At 40.6% G+C, this 21,581-nt stretch overlaps 1 protein-coding gene across 1 annotated transcript in view; it reads left to right on the forward strand.

Moving 5' to 3' along the window:
- LOC140229799 (sacsin-like) overlaps nt 1-21,161 on the forward strand; it is a 31,716-nt gene extending 10,555 nt beyond the window's left edge. The window contains exons 3-6 of the mRNA XM_072310033.1: nt 5,577-5,659; nt 7,321-7,579; nt 7,900-9,429; nt 10,150-21,161. Coding sequence (XP_072166134.1) covers nt 5,577-5,659; nt 7,321-7,579; nt 7,900-9,429; nt 10,150-21,161 — 12,884 coding nt within the window. The remainder of the gene's footprint in view (nt 1-5,576; nt 5,660-7,320; nt 7,580-7,899; nt 9,430-10,149) is intronic.
- Nucleotides 21,162-21,581: the final 420 nt, after the last annotated feature.

Raw genomic sequence — 21,581 nt, forward strand, 5'->3', positions numbered from 1 at the left:
CACTTTCACTTGATCTTTGACCTTTTGACCTTTGAGGCAAAAAAAGAAGAAAAAAAAAACTTCCAGAGAATTTCTATTAGGTTACACATGCATACACCAAGTGTTAAAAAAAATGACCCTGCTGGCATTGCATAAATATGAAGGAAATAGTAAAATTTTGAAGTGTTGCACTTGACCTTTGACCCCTGACCTTTGACCCCATGAACTCTACATTCTCTAGATAATCACTTCCAGTCAGTACATGTACACATACTATATTCCATAAAGATACCTTGAACAATTTTCCAAGGTACGGAGAAAAAAAAAAAGAAGTTTTAATATTCTTACTTGACCTTTTGACCTTTGACCTCATGACCCAAACTTTCACCAGAGAATCTTAATTGGGTAATACATGTATACACTAAGTTTCAAGAAAATATCTTCAGGCATTCAATAGATATGGTGGAAATAGTGAAATTTGATGTATTTGACCCTGACTTTTTGACCTTTGACCTTTGACCTCATGACCCAAACTTTCACCAGAGAATCTTAATTGGGTAATACATGTATACACTAAGTTTCAAGAAAATATCTTCAGGCATTCAATAGATATGGTTGAAATAGTGAAATTTTATGTATTTGACCCTGACCTTTTGACCTTTGACCTTTGACCACATCACCCAAACTTTCACCAGAGAATCTTAATTGGGTAATACATGTATACACTAAGTTTCAAGAAAATATCTTTAGGCATTCAATAGATATGGTGGAAATAGTGAAATTTGATGTATTTGACCTTGACCTTTTGACCTTTAACCCGAGCATGTGCACCCAAAAGTTGATAGGCACGACTTTACCCCCCAATACACATACATGCCAAGTTTCATTAGGATACCTCAACAGGTTTTGATAGTTACCTTGTCCACAAAATTCATTACGGACGGACGGAAGGACGGACGGACGGACGGACGGACGGAAGGACGGACGGACGGACGGACGGAAGGACGGACGGACGGAAGGACGGACGGACGGACAACCCGAAAACATAATGCCTCCGGTACCACTTCCTGGCGGAGGCATGAAAAAACAGATAAACGATTATACACACATTTTTCTAATATCTTTGAGAAAAGAGGAAGAATAGATATAGGGCGATAATTACTAACTTCTTCTTTTGACCCTCCCTTATAAATTGGAATGACCTTAGCAATTTTCATTTGATCCGGAACAATGCCCGATGTAAAAGATAAATTAATAATTGAACTCAGTGGATTACATAGAATATGAATAACTTTTTTCAATATCATAACATTAACATTATCAAAACCAGGACTCTTATTATTCTCAAATTTAGAAACAATGTCAATAACTTCTTTCGGGGTACATGGCAAAAAGAAAAGAGTAGATTGGTTTTTGTTGACATACCGCAAAAAATTACCAGTGCCTCGACATTTTGCGGCTAAACTTGGACCAACATTAATCAAAAAATCATTACAAATGTTACTTATTGCATACTCTTCAGTGACAATACTGTTATTGCACTTGATTGAGGTTGGTAAAGTTTTCTTTGACCCAGAGCCTAGTATCCCATGTATGATATTCCATGTAATCTTCATATTTCCTGCAGCACCTTCAAATTTCTTTGCAAAATACAATCTTGTAGCTTCTTTAATTTTCTGTGTCACTTTATTTCTCAATATCTTATACTTATCATACATATCTTTACTATATTTTTTCTTACATCTCTTATACAAACAATATTTCTTATTACATAATTTTCTTAATGATTTATCAAACCATGGCTTATTTCTAAACTTCTTTTTCAGGACTCTCGTAGTTGAAAAACACAAATCAGAAATATACATAAACTTTTCCAAAAAAGCATCATAAGATACATTTACCTCATTATCATAAACATTCCAACGAGAATTCTGCATCTCAGTAATAAAACGAGCAATATTTGAAGAGTTTGTTCGCAAAAACCGATAAGTCCATATTTGCCAAATGGAGATATTTGCGATTAAAGGTCAAGAAAAATAAAGAGAATAATAAGAAAATTTTTGCTTCTTTTGACCATAACTTCAAAAATGTACCTTTATATGTAGTGACCAATATATCATTTAAAAGGTATTATTTTGTACTTTATGACAGAGACCGTGTTTCAAAATCTTTAAAAATGGACTTATCGGTTTTTGCAAACAAACTCTTCATTTTCTTCATTCATAACACGTTTCATCTTAATATCAGGCTTCTCATTTTGGCGTAAAGATACATTGGATATTGCAAAAATCGGGAAATGATCATTAATGTCTGCTACAATGACACCTGAGAAGACATCTTCAAGGTCATTTGTTAGAATGTTATCAATCAAAGTAGCTGAATTACTGGTGATGCGTGTTGGACTATGGATCAAAGGATAAACACTATTTGTCATACAAATATCAAAAAAGTTATTTACATTTTGAGAAAATGAAACATTGAATAAATTTGAATTATAATCCCCTAGAAGATAAAATAATTTCTTTTCTTTATTTACAACTCTCAAAATTTCTTCTAAAACATCATTAAATAATTGCACAGATTGATCAGGTGGACGGTATACAACACCAACTATTATATTTCTATCAGTATTCTGTATCTCAACAAATACAGATTCCATGTACAAGGTATTTACATCTAAATCTGGCCTTTGTTTAAAATTCAGAATATTATTTATGTATAATCCGACTCCTCCTCTTTTTGTTTCTCTTCCTTTTGTAATAAAAACATAATTATCAATATAAAAAAAAAATGAATCATTGCTTCTCAGCCACGTTTCAGAAATACATATCACTGAAAATTCCACATTCAACATATTAAGTAAGGTTAACATACCGTCAAAGTTTTTATTTAAGCTTCGACAATTGCAATGAAAAATAGAGAACATATTTGATGACACAATATTTTGATTATTGAATTCATTTGGGGTACAAAAGGAATGAGAAGGCTCAATTACATGGTCATCGCTGTAAATCGGAGATAAATATTCAGAAATTCTTTCAATATTGCACGAACTTAGTGATTGCTGATATCTTTCTATGTCAGTCATCATCAAATATTTCAATGCACACATGCACACTCACACACACAATATACAAACAAATAAAAATGTGGGAAATCATAGATACATACAATCAAAACATACAAAAATATAGTTATAAAACAATAATCAAAGTGGCATATTGGACCCTGGAGATAAATTCTTTTTGCTTATATATTAACCTTTTATGTATATTTCATATTAATAAATAGCACAAGTTGAAAATAATTTATATATATATATACCTGTAAATTATGAAATGTTGAAGCAGTGCTATGTGCCTTTACAGTAGATCAAGGTCTCTTTTCGAGTGGATCACCTTTTTCACCATCCCCCCAGCTTCTGTGGTCATTGAAACGTAGATCCGACCATCCATCGTCCAGGCATGCTTGATGTTGCTGTCGGGGGCCTTCATCTTGGAGAACGCCTCCAAGAGCAGAGCTCTCCTCAAGTCTGTCAAGTCTTCAAACATGCTGATGCCTTTGTGCTTCCCTTTGACGTCCTTGAGTTTCTTCCTACTCCTGAAGAGCATCTGCCGGTACCTGTACGAGGACAGCTTCACAATGATCGCTCTTGGCTTCTGTGGAGCGCTGTCAGTTGGGGGCTTCTGGCGTCTGATGCGATGGCTCCTGTCGATTCCAGATAGGGGGAGGTCCACACCCATCACTTCCTTGGCGATGCGAAGAATGGTCTCGTCTGTGTTCTCGATGTTGCCCTGGTCAGCCTCAGGAACTCCAAAAAATCTGACACAGTTGCGCCTTGAGTATTGTTCCTGATCATCAGTTTTGTTTTTCAGTCGGATCACCTCATTTGCATTTTGTTCCCTCTCCTTCCTCAGTTGGCTGTTTTCATTTTCTAAAGACTGGCATTTGCTTTCCAGGTCAAGTACCCTGCCCTCCTGTTGTTCCAGCCTACTGATCATCTCATTCATCTTGGCGTCGACTGCCTCCTTGACAGCTGTTTTGATCACATGGAGTACATAATTGTCCTGTAAAATTTCCTTTATCAGTGCTTTGGTGTTGCGGGTCGACATAATGGGCAAGAATTCGGCTTGATGAGTGAATAGTTCAGTGCTATGTAGCTGGCAAGGAAGGCGGAAGAAGGCACAAACACAGGAACGATGATGTGGGACTGTAAGGCTATCTAGTCGATTCTAAGCAGCTTGTCAGGATAAAAATGACGGTTAAAAGTCTCTGAATGTAGTAGATCCCCTCACTTGGTATAGGTCTTAAAACAATCTTCAGGTATTGTATAGTCAGATGACGATGATTAAAACATGTAGTTCAGTTGAAAAACGTAAAAAGAGAAGAAAAAGGAAGAGAGAGTCTGAGAGAGTCCGATGGGTCCGATGAGTCGTTGTATGTATTTCAAAACTTGTTTTCATCAAATGAACTTCGTTAATCGTTAATCACTCAAAGAATGTTAGGCCTATAATTTAAACAAACCGACGTGTATAGGCCCTACACCCATTGCTTTGTATCTTCTTTTTGATATCGTTCTTTACATATGAGGTTAAACGCCTTGTAAATAATGATTTATTGTCTTTATTTTCAATAATGAAAACAGGATGAAGAAGAACGTTGCAATTTAACTGCGTTTGAATTTTGCACGCAATAAGGATTTTTCAATTGTACACTGAGTTCTCTCAATTGCACATCACGCCTGCAAAGACTGAAAATTGCAATTAGTTAACACAAGAATCAGGGGCGGATCCAAGAATTCCGTAATAAGTCGTGATACCACTAACGGGATTAATGGGCTGACAAGCAAAAAGCAAACAAACAATCAAACAAAAACAAAATGGGGGCTCATGCAAAAGTTTTCGCGTTTTTTCGTGCCACTTTCGGGTTTCATTAAGGGGGCCCTTTATTTTCTTTTATCAAAGAAAAATCAAGGGTGGTGCCCAGTACGCCCCCCCCCCCCCCATCTGGGAATGAAAGATATGAAAGGATATGAAGAGTTTGATCGCGAAGCATCTTAATTCCAAGTAAAAAAGAAGATATGTTGAAATATTACCGATTAGACCTGCTAAAAGAAAAAACCCAAAAGTAATAAGAAAATATGGCATATTCCACGTATTACCTTAAAGAACATTCCCGTGCTGTAATGTGAGGTAATACTGGAATTGATATATTTTGTTCTATGTGACTTTAGACTTACTTTTTAAAAATCGTTTTGTCTTCTTCGCGATTTTAATTCTTCATATATTTAATTTATCCTAAGTGCATGTGTATACAATTTAGAATATGAGATGAAAATAAGATTCTCAAACTCCTGGTTGCTTTTGTAGCTGCTGTGATCAGGGAAATGTAATTGACTATGGTCGTGTCTCCGTTTCGAAAAAAAACATAAAATCGAAAGGTTAAGCTTTTAAAACCTTTAACTCACGCGGAGAAAGCCGAAAGGACATGCAATGCAATTCTCACATAATTGAACGTATAATGGTATTGTTGATACAATGTTGAACGTTTCCTGTGTAAAATGAGGCTTATCTTTATTGCTTATCTCATCTATTCAGACGAGTTTGGTATAACAGTCCCTCCGCTCGTTACGTATCTGAAGAAAATTCTGCGTGATTACAGCGATGGTCAGATCTTGAAGGTAAGTAATAAATGTGTGTTGATATAATGTAATTATAATTATACTTCTAGATATATTTTTTTAACTTGAAATATCAATCTATAGGTACTGATAAAGTTGCTTTCTTGTTCTACGTTGAGGGGGTAAGACCTGTGGAGGAAGCAAAAAGCAAGGAAAATAACATAAACTTTTTCCATTTCTCCATCGAACAATTAGGCCTACATTGATGACATGTGATAAACTTCGGCAATATAACAGAGTGTGACAAGAAAATTGTCCTTGCTGCATCCATCAGTATTTACTCTATTCCAGTATCCACATAATTGGTGATAAGATGCTGCCGTTTTGTCCATGTCAAGAGTTCAAATCGGTTCCGACATTTTCAGCCTAGTAAACATGGTAAGAGATGTTTATAACCCCGATGTCCCTCCTCACCAAGATGACATCAATAACATTATAGAGTTCTGGTAAAGCTGGATTTGGAGTAAAGTGCATTCTAGAATGACAGCGTTGAGAATGTAGAGACTGCCCTTGACTTGTATTAGACTTGTAGTATGTATGACTGTTTTCATTAATCTTTTTTTTTGTTCAACATACCAAACGAGAGAAAAGGTGTATCCAAGTCTAATAAAATGGAATCTAGTACTGAAAGTGTTTTATGTAGGCCGATATTATTTAGGTTAAGATTTCACAAAGGAATTGTCATTTGTGACCCTGCATCACAAAACCAACAAAAAGTCGCCAGACATGAATTTTTAGTTAAGGGCAGATTCTGACAGAGCAGATTCTAAGCTTAAAAGTTATGTATAACTCAATTCAAATGGACGCCTTTAACCTATCTAAATAGAAGCACACACTCTGGAAAAGTGTGAACTAAGGAAAGAGGCTCTAAGTACAGGTCTATTTAAGCGCTTAATCTTTACCAAACTCCGCCAGCTGTGCGATGAAAGGGACAAAACACAGGATGGAAACCACCGGAGCAACAAAAATGAAGTGATTACCAAATAAAGCTGAAACTGAGCAAGTTGTATTTACACATTCTGTCCATGATTAATGCCAACTTTCAAAGCAGTAGCGTTATACTTTCAAAAGTTATTAAACTTGAAAATAAAGAGTGTGCAATGGATTTCAAGGAATGAAAAGTGGTGTATAAGACATACGTTACCATTCTATTCTGCCCCTCCCCCAAAAAAACTAAAAAATAAAACAAAACAACGGTTGTAGACAAACTGGTAAAAACACACTCTCCCATTCATGTTATGATCCCCAAACTAAAGAATAATGTAGAATAAGGGTAGCTCTTTCAAAAACCATGAAAAACTCAAGATTGACTCGGTTGACCCATTTCACCTTTTTTGAGTCCCCACGTAAAATTAAGGGGTGCGACTTTTTGTTGGTTTTGTGATGCACGGTCACATTCAATCTCATTGTGAATGTTATGGCACGTATTTTACCATGTCAGAATGATAACACTTGAAGTTAAGGTTGTTATCAAGATAATAGATTAATTCAATTTTCAATTTTTCGATTTCAATTTTATTTTCGTATTTCTCGATGATTTCTCGATGGTATTCAACGACCAGGAGCAACAGTTTTGTTTCAATGTACCCATTGCTTTGATTACTTTTTGCGCAGAGAATGTCAATTCCGCGTGTGTTTGTGTTTTCGTTTGTTTGTGAAAGGAAATTCTCCAAAATGCGGAAGACGCTGGTGCCACAAAGGTTAAATTTCTTTATGACGTCAGACAGTATAGCACACATTCACTCTTCACCGAGTCGCTGGCACCTTACCAGGGTCCCGCCCTCTACTCCTACAACAATGCCAAATTCACGCGAGAGGACTGGGCGGGAATACAGAAGCCAGCCCGCAGCAACAAGCAGGAAGACCCTCTCAAGGTTGGCCGATTTGGAATCGGTTTCAACTCCGTCTACCATATGACAGGTAGATCCTAAACACTTCCGTTGATTTGCTGAAGACGCTAGCATTATTCGTGTGAACACGACACCCATTTGTACTGTTCCCTTAACACTGTGTTCCACAAAATGTATATACGATGTCAGGAAAAATTACAAAAAGTAAAAGAACACAAGCACGAAGACACGTTATCATCTAAATGTTTTCATGTTTTTATTAACTTTAATGTTGTCTACTGCATATTTCTTTGATACACTTAGGAGTTTGATAAAGGTTAGATAATGGGTAAATTTATCGAAATCAGGAGGATAAAGACCTCTTTCTCACGCTTCATGGTTACTTTGCAGATCTCCCAAGCATCATGAGTGACAGTAGGATAGCCTTCTTGGATCCACTAGAGAGACATTTCAGAATTCATGGTCGGCCCCAGACAGGATTCCGATTTAACCTGCAAAGCTCAAAGGACCAAAACACCTTTCGTACATGCGAAGACCAGTTCCGACCGTATCGGCAAGTTTTCGACGATGTTGAAGACGGTTTCCGTGACGGACAATTCGACGGGACGTTGTTCAGATTCCCGCTCCGCAAGACAGAGACTGAACTTTCTAACAAAGTTTATACGGATGAAAACAACATGGACGATCTCCTTGACGCTTTCCTTGTCGACGCAGATGTCGTGATGCTCTTCCTTCGGTCACTGAAAGAAATCGAAGTGATCAAGCGACCGGCTGACCAGAATTCTCGTCTTTTTGTCCGTGTGAAGGCAAACGTTACATATCATGAAGAGTTATCGGTTGGGCAGGATCAGTTCACACGACAGTTGATGGAGTACAGCTTGAGAACTGTGGCAACTCGAGAGGACCTTGCGATGTCCTACGATGTCAAGATATGTTCTGAAAACGTAGAAGGATCAAAGACTACCCGTTGGATTGTTTGCCACCACATCGCAGGTGCCGCTATAAGTCCAGAACTTTCCGATATGGCTGTTAAGCAGAATCTGTTGCCATGGACGGCAATTGCCGTTCCTGTCAGTATCATGGGAGATGAACATGACAAATCTTTTGGAAGGGTCTTCTGTTTCTTACCACTTCCTCCAGGCGAAGAAAGCCGCACTGGATTACCCGTTCACTTGCACGGGTTTTTCGGAATTCAGAGTGACCGCCGGGCGATCAAGTGGCCTGGTCCAGATCAAACAGATGTTCCCGCGAAATGGAATGAATTGCTTGTAAAGGAAATTCTTCCGTCCGTATACGTCACAGCCATAAAAACTTCAATAAATGCAGATGACGTCAGCGTGGAGAGCATCTACTGTGCATGGCCAGACGAGTCGTGCGTACATGACAAATGGAAAGTTATCCTAGAGCCTTTCTTTGAAAAATTGTTCGAAGAACGTGTCATACACAGCGAGAACAATGGCTGGTTGAAAATAGGAGAAGTCGTCTTTAACGATTTGTCAGTGGAAGACGAAATGGAAGTGGTTATACTGAAGTGCCTTCGGTACGCTGATCAGCCCTACGCATCCCTCCCCAAGTTTTGCATGCAATCCATCAGGAAATACTTCAAGGGGGACATCGTCACAACAACCCCAACACTTCTTCGTAGGTGCATTCGCAGACACGAGTCTGTTCTCGAAGATCTCAACAGTCAGGAGAAACTTTTGATTCTCGAATACATCATGTCAGATGGAGAGTACTCTGGGTTGACGACACTGCCACTACTACCTCTCGATGACGGCAGTTTCATCTCATTTGGAGACTCTCACACTAAGGTGTACATTCCAACCGCCCGATTTCCACGCGTCCTCATTCCTGGTGAGAGTCAGTCTTTCATTCGAACAGCAGTATCTCAAGCACTTCAAGACTCTCTTACCAAAGTGGGTAAGTAATGTATTTTACATCCATTTTGCTCTATATGAAAATTATCTTCACTTCACATGTAGTCGGAGCCACGTGTACCTCCATCACTTCTTGCCATACTCTTCCGGCAAACATATTATCTAAGTTTACAACATATTCCGAAGACTATTAAAAAGAGTAAGATAACGTCCAAGTGTTGCCTTTACGTTCTTAGGAGGAGTGTCATCTAATCTTGTCTTTGATGTTTTGTTAAAAGATGTTCTTAACTTACAGGGACCAACCTTAGCGTAACGAACGAGAAAATATTCTTTAAAAAAAAAACATATTTGTAATTGGTTCTAATTACGGATCACTTCGTTATTGATTACTGAAGTAAGGAAATTATTATCTCTTCTGTTTATTTTCCGTTGCTTGTTTAAGTGAAAAAAAAAATAGCTGGTTTAGATTTGTAATATTAGTGTATGTATGCACTTCTGGAATATCTATAATGTGAGCATGAAAGCGACTGGTGTAATTTCAATTGTCTTTATTATCGAAAAGAAATCATTAGTAGGAAATTGTTATTGTTTGATATCCAACAAAGGTAATGATGCATTATCATCTTCTCTAAAAACAGAATCTTTTAAATTTTATGAAATACAATGTAGTGCGTTGTTGTGAGTCTGTCCATTATATTTTCGAGTGTAATTGTTTCACGATTTGTTTATAATGCTCTTCTGTCGCGTTTTTTATTAATTGCAGCCGCACAGGACAGGTTTCAGCTTGAGATCTTGAGCTTAGAATCAGTTGCTACACTTCTAAGACGCAGATTTGGCACATGGAAGAAAGAGACGATTCTTTGGGAGCCAAGAATCGCCAACCAACCGCCCGCTCAATGGTTGAAAGCAGTCTGGAATATGTTATACAAAGAGAGTCCGGATAATCTGTCCCAATTTGAAGGGCTGCCCCTCATTCCACTTCCAGACACAAACGCTAACGAGGTACGACTCAAACCACTTTCAAAGATGTCGGCTTTGATTGTTAAAAGAAATGGACAGGTTACTCTGGATGAACAGCTCGAAGGCGTCCTTGTCAAGATTGGCATCAAAGTTCTCAACTTCACAGATTACATCATCCGGCACCCTGCAGTGATATCCCAAGGTTACATTCAGCAGCCAGTTGCAGACGGAATTCTTACGGCAACTCAGAACAGAGACCGCAGTTCTCTTACCAACAAGTTACAAGACCTCAACGATAGACAACGTGTCCTTTTCAACAAATGTATTGCAAATGCAAGAATTAATTCCCCGGCCCGTGATCTACTGGTTTCTCTTCCACTCTTCAAGACTCTTCATGGTTCTGGCGTGTCCTGTGCATCGATAGTTAGTGCAAGGGAATCTATCGGTTACATTGACATTTCTGCAAATGAATCAAAAGACCTCCCTCAGCCAGTAAAGTTACAAAGAGCTGTTATCGCAGCGGAGCACAGTGTTAAACCTCTCCTGGACAAATTGAAAATTGATGCTCTTTCAAGGTTCGACGTCATCAAGCACATAATGCGAGAACTCCACGAAGGTATATCGTACACCAAATCGGATGTTCAAAGGGTCACACTCTGGCTCTTGCGTCACTGGAATGAGATCAAACATAAATGTGAATCAAGCAAGCACGTGCTCCAAAAACTGAAGTTTGTTCCCGCAGACAGCTCCTCTTCAACGCTGAAATCACCTTCTGAACTCCTTGACACCCGAGATCAAACTCTCCGCAAGCTCTTTGGGAAACGAGGATTATTTCCAACTGAACCCTTCACAGAACCAAAAGTCCTTTCAGCTCTGGGTCAACTTGGCATGCGAGGACAGGACAGGGTAAATGTGAACGAGGCAATCATGTGTCTTGATAATGTTTCCCAGTCAAACAATATTGATCTCGCTCGCTCCTTTCTGAAGTTTCTTGCCAATAACATGAGGCTTTTAAATTCTTATTCATCAAGAATTTCTTGCACTTTGGCAGCTTACATCAAGAGCAAACCCTGCATACCTTACGAGCAGGTTCAGCCTTCATTCTATCCATCTCAGCTCCAGTGGTATCAAGTGCCTTCTTCATTCCTCTCCACTCCAAGTGAGACTATGCTCCTCTCAAGAGAGAATTCCATGTTGTGTGGTTCACTGGTTCCACTCACAAAAGAGGACAGCAACCTCATGCCACTGTTTAGGCATCTTCAAATGGATTCGAAGAAACCAACATTGCAGAATGTGACAGAACAGTTGAAAAAGTGTGTCCAACTCACTCAAGAGTCCCGTGATGTAGATCCCATTGAACTTGCACCGATGGTCAAAAGCATTTATGCCTTCCTCTTGAACAAATGGAAAGTACAAAGAGGAAATGTACTGAAGTACTTGACAACAGTTCAATCTCCAATATGGAATGGTGCCGGATTTTCAGACCCAACAGAGATGTGCATAGATGATCTTCCGTTTGATATGTCACCATATATGACACAGATTCCACATACTATGCGTCAATTTGCAGATCTGTTTCGTGATCTTGGAGCGAAATCAACTGTGAATGCTAATGTGGAAACATTGGTTGACATTTTGCACGAAGTAAAGAAATTCTGCGAGCAATCAAGGGTGAATGACACTGTTTACCATGCACGCCAACTTCGTCTCGTACTCCAAATCCTCAAACAACTCCAGACAATTGGGGAAATACCTCAAGATCTGCAAAGCCGTGTATTAGTACCAACAGAATCCGAAGGCTGCCATTTGATATCGGTAACAGACAGTGCATTTGTTGATAGGCCTTGGCTAAAATCATTTGTGCATGAAGAACAGTCTGAGGATGGCAGGACATTCAGTATCATCAATCCTCAGATAACAGCGGACCTTGCGAAATTTTTGCATGTCCCTCCACTCAGTTGCTTGCTCTTGTATGCTGATGATCTAGATGAATTTACCCAGGCAGGTCAGACAGAACCTCTGACTCTTCGGATATGGAACATCCTGAAGAATACATACGAGGACACAGCAATTTTCAAAGAAATGATACAGAATGCTGAGGACGCTGGTGCCACCGACGTTCGATTCCTGGTTGACATGAGAACAAACAGCAATGCAATGGAAAAACTCTTTGACCCAGGGATGAAGGCGTGCCAAGGTCCTGCCCTCTGGGTTTTCAACGATGCGACCTTTACAGACGAAGACTTCGCGAACATTCTTCGTCTCGGAGGACGAACAAAAGAAAAGAATGCTGAAAAAATTGGAAAGTTTGGTTATGGTTTCAATTCAGTGTACCACTTGACGGACGTACCTTGCTTTGTTAGCAGAGAGTTAATTCAGTATTTCGACCCCCACATGACACACCTAGGAGGCATCTTACGAGATAAATCTCAACCCGGAGTAAGAGTGAATCTCCAGCGTAATCTCCAACTACGACGGTTCCCAGATCAGTTCATGCCTTTCAATGGGGTATTTGGTTGCCGTATGTCAGAGCCTTTCCATTATGATGGATCACTTTTCCGACTTCCATTACGATCTAAAGAAGCAGCGCTGAAAAGTGAGATAAGTAGAGAGAATTACGACGAAGTGAGACTTAAAGGACTTCTGCTTAGTATGTGGAAATCTTCCAGAAGTCTATTGATATTCACAAGGAAAGTGATGAAAGTATCTGTGTACTATCTTCCTGTGGAGTCCAAAGACGCCTCGAAAGCTGCAAAGCTTTTCAGCATAGAGAAAGACTGCTTGGGAAACACCGTCAAGGATGACATCATACTCTGCACAGAATCAGTTACCCAGGAAATGACCCAATCAGGAGCCGAATACTTTAACAATGAGACAGCGATGATGAAGAAAACCTTCAAATCGATCAAAGCTACGTGCGAGGGCTCTGCAACAACAAAGAAAATGGCTGCAAAAGAACCTGATGTGGGACTCTCTCCCAGGGGAGAAGTTGCAATGACCCTCCGGGAATCACATCTTTCTAAACTTCAGGGAGAGGTATTCTGCTACCTCCCATTGTCCATGAAAAGTATGCTGCCTGTACATATCAATGGGGCTTTCGCAGTGACTGACAACCGACAGCATCTCCATAAACCAACGCGTGCAGGTATGAACAGACATGCCCAATGGAATAATCTTCTCCTCAGGGAGGTTATCTGCAGAGCCTACATCTACTTGGTGTCAGATGAGAACTTTCTTCAACTTTTCACAGGCATGTATGGGTCAGTAGAGTATGATTACCTGTGGCCAGACGTTGACAACGTGCCAAAGGACGGAAACTGCGCTGAAATGTTTGATGCCTTCTACCAAACACTGGTACACGGATTCGATAAATCACCACAACCCGCCCTCTTCAGGAAAGATGGAAAAGCTCTGAAATTCCAGGATGTTGTGTTCTTGAGTCAAGAATTTCAAGACGAAACAAGTATAAAAGATACAGTAAGCGCCATTTTGGAAACTCACCTCCCTGAATCTACTGTTGTGGATGTCAGTGACAAAACACGGCGCGCTTTGATACGTGCAAATCTGGAACGCGAGTTAAAGGAAAAAATGTTTGATCAAGATCGATTTTTTGACGAGGTTTTCCTACCACGACTTCCATGTGTATCAGATGAAGACAGGAATACTGTAATTCTCTTCACTTTGAACTGCAGGAAAGACAGTCTACGCCAGAAGTTAAAAGACGTCAGATGCATCCCTGTGTCAGGAGGAGATATCTACCTTCAAAAACCAAAAGACCTTGTTCATCCTCATCGTAAAGCAGCGAAGATCTTTTCCAAAGCAGACGGTGTATTTCCAAGAGACGATTTCACGTCAAATCAAACGTTTGCTGCTCTTGAAGACCTGGGAATGATAACTGATATCGTTTCTGCAGAAAGGTTCATTGCACAATGTAACTCAGTCGCTAGTTTGTGTGCAAGAGAAGACGACAATGCATTGCAAAGATCTCATGATTTGATGACATATCTGTCAGATATGCTGTTCAGAACGAAATGGAGAGATAACAAATCTCTTCAACAGCAATTGATGACGATAGCCATTTTTCCTGTGGTCCAAGATGGGAGCACTAGATTTTCTTTCCTTCCATGGAAATGCTTTGATCGCTACATGGCTGCCAACAGTATTTACTGCAACTCTCAAATTAGCCTTGTGAGCAGTGTTGCACCGGTCCTTGATGAATCTGATGTATCGCCGATGCCATACATAGTGTCACGATTTCTTGATATGGACAGGAGACAACCTACTCTAAAAGAAGTCATGAATCAGTTGCGGAATATCCGCGACCACTTCGAGAAAGGAAATGTGTCACGTCATGTTGAGAAAAGTTGCAACGATATCTACATGTATTTGAACGAGGAATGTAGAGACAACCCACATGAGAAACTCATTTCCTTACTCAAGGATGACAAATGGATTCTTATCGGTGAACGATTTGTGCATCCCTCAAAAGTGGCAAGAGTCAGCCATTTACTTCAACCGTACTTGTTTCATCTTCCTCTGCAATTAACTCAGTACACCTATCTCATTCAAACTGCAGAAATTAAGACGACGTTCAAGACTATAGACTATGAGGAGGTTCTTCGTGATATCTATGATCGAAGTAACGGTAAACCCTTAAAGGCTGATGAAGTGACAATTGTGATTGCTATGGCGCGTCTTCTTGGGAAAGCTCGGGATGATGAAGATACTTCCTTCACGTATCTCCCTGATGTTTCAGATGTTATGCGCCCAACTACAGACCTTTGTTACAGCGATGTTGACTGGATAAGCGATGAAGATGGGCAAATCTATCTGTGTCATCAGGACATTAGTTTTTCTTTGGCACAGAGGCTTAACATCAGAGATGTTCGCCACCAAGTTCTAGAGCAGCATGCACAAAATCTACCAGGAGTAGCATTTGGCCAGCATGAAAAACTGACATCCCGGATCAAGCGAATTCTTCAGTCGTACTCCGGAGAGGCTACGGTGCTCAAGGAATTGCTTCAGAATGCAGATGACGCTGGGGCAACTAAAATTCACATTGTGTATGACCCTCGCAGTCATCCAACTCAGAGGGTTTTTGGTGACAACATGAAGTCTCTCCAAGGCCCCGCACTTTGTGTTTTCAACAATCAATGTTTTTCCGACAAAGACATCGAGGGAATTCAAGACCTTGGCCAAGGAAGTAAAGGAAATGAAATGAGTAAGATCGGTCGCTATGGCGTCGGATTTAACACTGTGTACCATCTCAGTGATTGTCCGAGTTTCATATCTGGCGGGGACACCCTGTGCGTGTTTGATCCACTCTGCTGCCATGTTCCAGGGGCAAGCCCTACTAGTCCAGGTCGGTTATATGATGTCACGGACCGGATGCGTCAGACGTACTCGGATGTATTTCCTTGTTACCTGGAAGACACTCTCACCGAAACTCGCAATCGTTGTACTGTATTCCGGTTACCTCTCAGGACAGAAGCATCTGAAATAAGCCAAGAAATCTGGAACAAAAACAGGATCGAAAAACTGCTCAAAGAATTCGAAATGTCTGCATCAGAGAGTCTCCTGTTTCTGAAAAATGTAACATCTGTCAAAATATCAGAGATTGCTCCAGAAGGTGTTCTGACATCTACAAGAACGTTGCAGGTTAAAATGGAACCAATGGAGGAGTACAAGAAGAAATGCTTCTACACCCACGTATCTGAATACATCTCAGCAGTCAACAATGGTGAAAGTGTCAAAACACGGCAGCCTGCAGATGTTTCCTACGAAATCTTTCTGCAGAGAAACGAACAGAAAAACACTGAACATTGGGTGATATGTCAACAGCTTGGCTGTCCAAACTGGAATGAAATGGACGAAAACTCCATAATCCAACATAAACTCATTCCTATTGGAGGTGTTGCTGCTCGTTTGTCTGGTAGGGGGTTAAGGGGGAAAGCTTACTGCTTCTTACCTCTTCCTATTGACACGAAATTGCCAGTCCATGTTCATGGTTACTTCGCCTTGGATCACGAGAGTCGAAGAAGTCTGTGGAGAGGTTCGACTGAGGATCGTCAAACCTTGTGGAATAAGCAACTCTTTGAGCACGTTATTTCACTCTCCTACGTCAAAGTCATGTCGTGGATTCGAAATTTTTTCACTGACCGTTATCAGTGGTCAATGCCAATCCCACAAGAGAGATTAAAATTCACTATGGAGATATTACGTGCCTATCATGAGTTTTTCCCACTCCAAGAGGGTGACAGATACTGGAAGAAACTCATTTGTACCTTCTATGAGTTGATTGTCTGTACGGGATGTAGGCTTTTCCCCGTTCTCCTGCCAACTGATGAGAACACTTGGCTTCTGTCATGGAGAACTCCTGTTGACTGTGGATCAAACACAGATGAGTCTATGCTTGGATTCTGCAACACGTTGAGTGAGACATTTGCTGAACCACTTTACTTGGGAGTATCAAGACCTCCATCGCCAAAGAAGCATGAAATCCTGAAGAAGCTCCTCCAACAGATTGGATTTCCTGTCATTGAGTCACCTGTTTGTGTGGTGAGAAAAGTTATGCAGCCGTCGCAGAAACGGAAAGAACAGAACACCTCTCTTCCCGTTCTTCAAGTCATGCCATCCACTGTTGTGAATTTCCTACGAGGGAAAAATCGGCTAACTACTCAGCTTCCTATTACAATTTCGCGATCAAAGCTTCAGGACAGCAAAGGTTTGACTTTGCTTCTCACGTTCTGTATGAAACAAGACAAATTTGCACTTGATGGCCTTCCACTATTGCTTACACAAGATGACATGCTAAGAGTGTTTTCCACGTCGACACGTGTCTTTAAATCGGAATACGCGGAACTTTTCCCAAAGAACTTCCCGAATTTCCTTCACAAGGAATTTCTTGACAGAATACCAGCAAAACAAGACTCTGTGTTGAGAGACCTCGACATTACTGCCATTGCTGAGATGATGAGCGAAAACTTTCCCTTCTTAAAGGTTTCATCAGATGATTACCTGCCCTTTGATGACAGGTTTACCAGGTTTCCACCAAAGTGGTTCAAAAATTTGTGGAATCTACTGGAAGATCTTAACAAATCTCCAGATGGGTCAGATGCTTTCCTCGATGAAATCAAAGAAAGACTCAGGGATTATGCGATATTACCAGCAGTCCCTCTTTCCCAAGCTCTGCGACAGTCTTCGACAAGCAATTTTTCTCTCTGCCTGGTACCACTGAAGTTATCTTCCACTGTCCTCGCTCTTCAAAGAGACATACCTTTACCAGCTTCTTCAGCGCTGCAAACGTTGGGTGTATGCACACTTGCTGATCGTTCAATGCCTGTAATCCACAGGATAGCCTGCAACGTTGGTTCCACGACGCAGATATTACAGGTCCTCCTGTACTGGATGTCTAAGGACAGTACTCTCTTCAGACGCCTTGTAAAGAGACAGCACGAGGAGATACTCAGGATCTTTCTCGGTAGTACCAAAGATCTCGAAGACATAAAACGCCTTCCCTGCTTTGAGACAGTTAACGAGGACCACGTAAGCATCGACAGTTCACGATCTGTCTACGTGCTCTCAGAAACCATCCCTACTGTTGAACAACATGTTTGGATAGAAAGCTGGCCCGCGGTCTTTCTGAAAGAGAAAGAAAAGTTTGCACATCTGTACAAGACTCTTGGATTATCCAAAGGAAATGAATATTATGTCTATGCCAATTTCATTTTACCCAGATTCGGTGACATGTCGCACGACGGTCGAATACAACATCTACAAAACATAAAGCATATGCTACTGTTTCTACCCGACGAAGAGAGGAAAGATAAAATTTCGTACTTGCAGTTACATTCGCTGCCATTCATTCCAGGAAATGATGGGGTACTACATGCGGCATCACACTTCTTTGACCCCAAAGTCGAGGTGTTCCGACTCATGAAAGCAAGCGACGACTTTCCGCCCAGTACGATATGGAAAATACTGGGTTTAGAATTTCTGAGAGAAGTTGGACTGACGACTGAAGTAACAAAGTCAATGTTCCTAACATTTGCCGAGGAAATTGAAGGAAGCAGTGTTCAAAGAAATGACAGGTTGAAATCAAAATATCTTGTCTCTTGTCTGCAAAATGAATGTAGGCTCCATGAAGACCAACATTTCTTGGAACAGGTAGGAAGAGTAAAATTCCTCGTCAGAGGAGAGCTCGATCAAGACCTTCGATCCCTTCATCCCCCAGTGGCAGATAGAGACTGTCGCGTCATGTTCTCTGGATCAATGATCGAGAAAACGAAGCTGGTGTGGACAGTGCTACCAATTTTGCCGCAATATGCTGCAATAAAATCAGAGTGCCGCAAGTGCCACATGAAAGATATTCCATCTAAACTTGGTATGATCAACAAGCCAGAGCTGTCAGTAGTTTTGAAGCACACGACTATCTTGTGTAGGAAACTTGAGGGAGAAGGTCAGAGGATTGAAAAACAAGAAAGTTTGAGCAAGGTTTTGGAAGAAATCTTGTCGTTTCTGTGTGATCAATGCGCTAAGCAAAAATCCTGCAACCCTTCGGAAAAATGTGAACACTGTGGAGACATTGAGAATGGACTCGGTAAAGCAAACCTTCCTCTTGTTCCAGTCGTTGTTGGCAGGTCATGTACCATTGTGGAAGCTAAACAAATCTCCCGCACTTTGCCGTGTAATCTGTCTCCGTTTCTCTACCAGCTGCCTGACAGGTGGGGCCCTTTCTTTTGGCTTCTTCGGATTCTTGGAACAACTGATACACCATCCATAGCACAAAATGCGTTTGTTCTTCAAAGAATATTCGAAGTCGGAGAAGTAGGAACAATTCATCCAAACATATTGCGGATGGTTGAAGACGTATCTTCTGATTTCTACAGAGGAATCCAAAAATCAGATAGTCACTTGGTTGAGAAAGAATTGGAAGAAACGTCTCATTTGTACTTGCCATCTACAAAATACGTCTTGAAACGATCTGATACCCTCTATTTCAATGACGCTAATCATCTGAAAGGCCGCATTTCAACCTGTGAACTCCCAACCCTTCATTTCTCCAATGAGGAAGAATCCATCATGACAGAAGTTCTTAGAAAACTGCCAGAAAGACTTCGCCCCAAAGTACTGAGTGGGAGGGTAAAAGAAGTATTGAATACATCTGATATTGATCAGGCAACGTGTCCGCTTGTTCAGTACGGTAATTGTGAGTTTGAACGGCAGCTTGAAACAGTCCTGCATTCGAAAGAACTTGTCATTGCAATTGCCAGCATAGTAAAGCACGACGATAACAAGGTTATCAATGAAGAACAGAGGCAGTCACTGAGGGAGATCTTAATGCATTTGGAAGTGACCTGTATGAAAAGTGTCAACACAGTCCTTCAGCTCGATGAAAAAAACATTGCCAACAGTGAAAAACAGATACCTGCGTTTGTGAAGGACAAACATCAGCTGTACGTCACTCATCCAACCGAGGAAACTAAGATAATGATACTTACAAGCGTAACCGAACGTGTCAACCATGTTCTCGGTAATTTGATTCACGACAAAGGATTGCTTGTGTTTGTAGACCTTTTGTCTAAGAGGTCTCCTTCGGAAATCTTGCTCTCACTAGCTTCACATGACGTGAAGGTATGTCTTGGAGCAAATGATGCTTCTGATACTCGTCTTCCGCCACCGGGAAGTAGTATTCCTCATCAGATTTTCCATCTGATTGAACAAGACATGTGGGTGTCGTTCGAAGAAGGAGAATATGTCGCTCTTCAACGGATGGATCGTGATGAAGAACTGTATATTTTTGCACGTATTGTAAGACGTGTAAGAGGCGAATCGATACAAACGGTATATCTTGTTGATGTAGGGTCAGATACCCATGTTGAAGCTAGTGTTTCTGACATTCATAAGATCCACATTCCGAAGGCACAGGCTTCAAAGGCACAGGTATGCTTCGAACTTGTTCCTTCAGATAGGGAAGAACCAGATAACCAAAGGCAAAGCAGTCTTAGGAATAATATTTCATTCCCTGGTAACATTGAAGAGGCTAAAAAGCGCGTGTCTGCAGAGCTAGAAGAGATTTGGAAGTTGCCGGAAGAAGAAAGGAAAAAGGCAATCCATCGCCTGATGTTGAAATGGCATCCTGATAAGCACCCTGAGGGCCCAAGTCATTTGTTCAATGAGGCATTCAAACATCTTCAGAGGGAATTAGACAGACTAACAAAGGGCGTATCTACGTATCACGATATTTTCCGGAGAGCTAGTCAGAGGGCATCTGATGATCGCCACCGGTTTAACACCTACGGAGGATATGCTGGTGGGTCATGGAGAAAAGGTTCCGAATCAAGAAATTGGCAGTCCTTTTTCGAGGAGCATCGAAGACCAGATCTTCCAAATGCTAGACGATGGTTGCGACAGGCATACGAAGACTTGAGATCTGGTAGAAATGAGATGAATCCTCACGATAGAAAACCTTCCTTTGAATGGGTGTCTTTCAAGTGTCATCAGTCGATCGAGAAAGGACTCAAGGCTGCACAGTTAGCTTCGCTGGGATACTCCAGTCGCACAAACAGCCTGTTCGAGCTAGTGTGCGAAGTTAAAGATAAGATGCCAAATGGCTCTCTCCTCTTTGATAAAGTGAATCGCCTATGTAGATTGGTGGATTACTTTAAGACTAGGTATCCAGATAACTGCGCATTCCCCAAAATCCCACATGAAGTCTACAGTCGTCAAAATGACGCCCAAACTGCTTTGGATGCTACCGAGGAAATTCTCGATATGATTGCAGCATACGTGAAGCGGGATTCGCAATCTCATTAGGTGTTCATTGTTTCAGAATCAGGTATAGTCAATCGACTTTCAAACAAACATCTGAGCATTCTTTCTGTGAAGAAGCTGTAACATGAGTTTAGAATGTAAAAAAAAAAATGTACAGTTTGCATTTCATCGGTGCCTTATGAGTTATTGTGTGTGTTATTGAATATGCTATATAAATCGCTCAGTTATGAGTTATGGTGTGAAATTGAATATGCTCCTCAAGTCAACGTTGTTATAATCAATGAAATAATAAACTGTTATGAATGTGGTAGCATTTCACAGTATCTAGAGATATCAGATCCTTCACATGTTTAAATGAGTAGGCAAGAAGCGTTTTGCTTGTATGAAATGCAACAGGAGACTGACAGACTCCACAAAGTTTCCTTTTATATTTACAGTTTATTGTATTGGTTTTCCTTTACA

The sequence above is a fragment of the Diadema setosum genome, chromosome 6, assembly GCF_964275005.1.
Source record: "Diadema setosum chromosome 6, eeDiaSeto1, whole genome shotgun sequence".
NCBI lineage: Eukaryota > Metazoa > Echinodermata > Echinoidea > Diadematoida > Diadematidae > Diadema > Diadema setosum.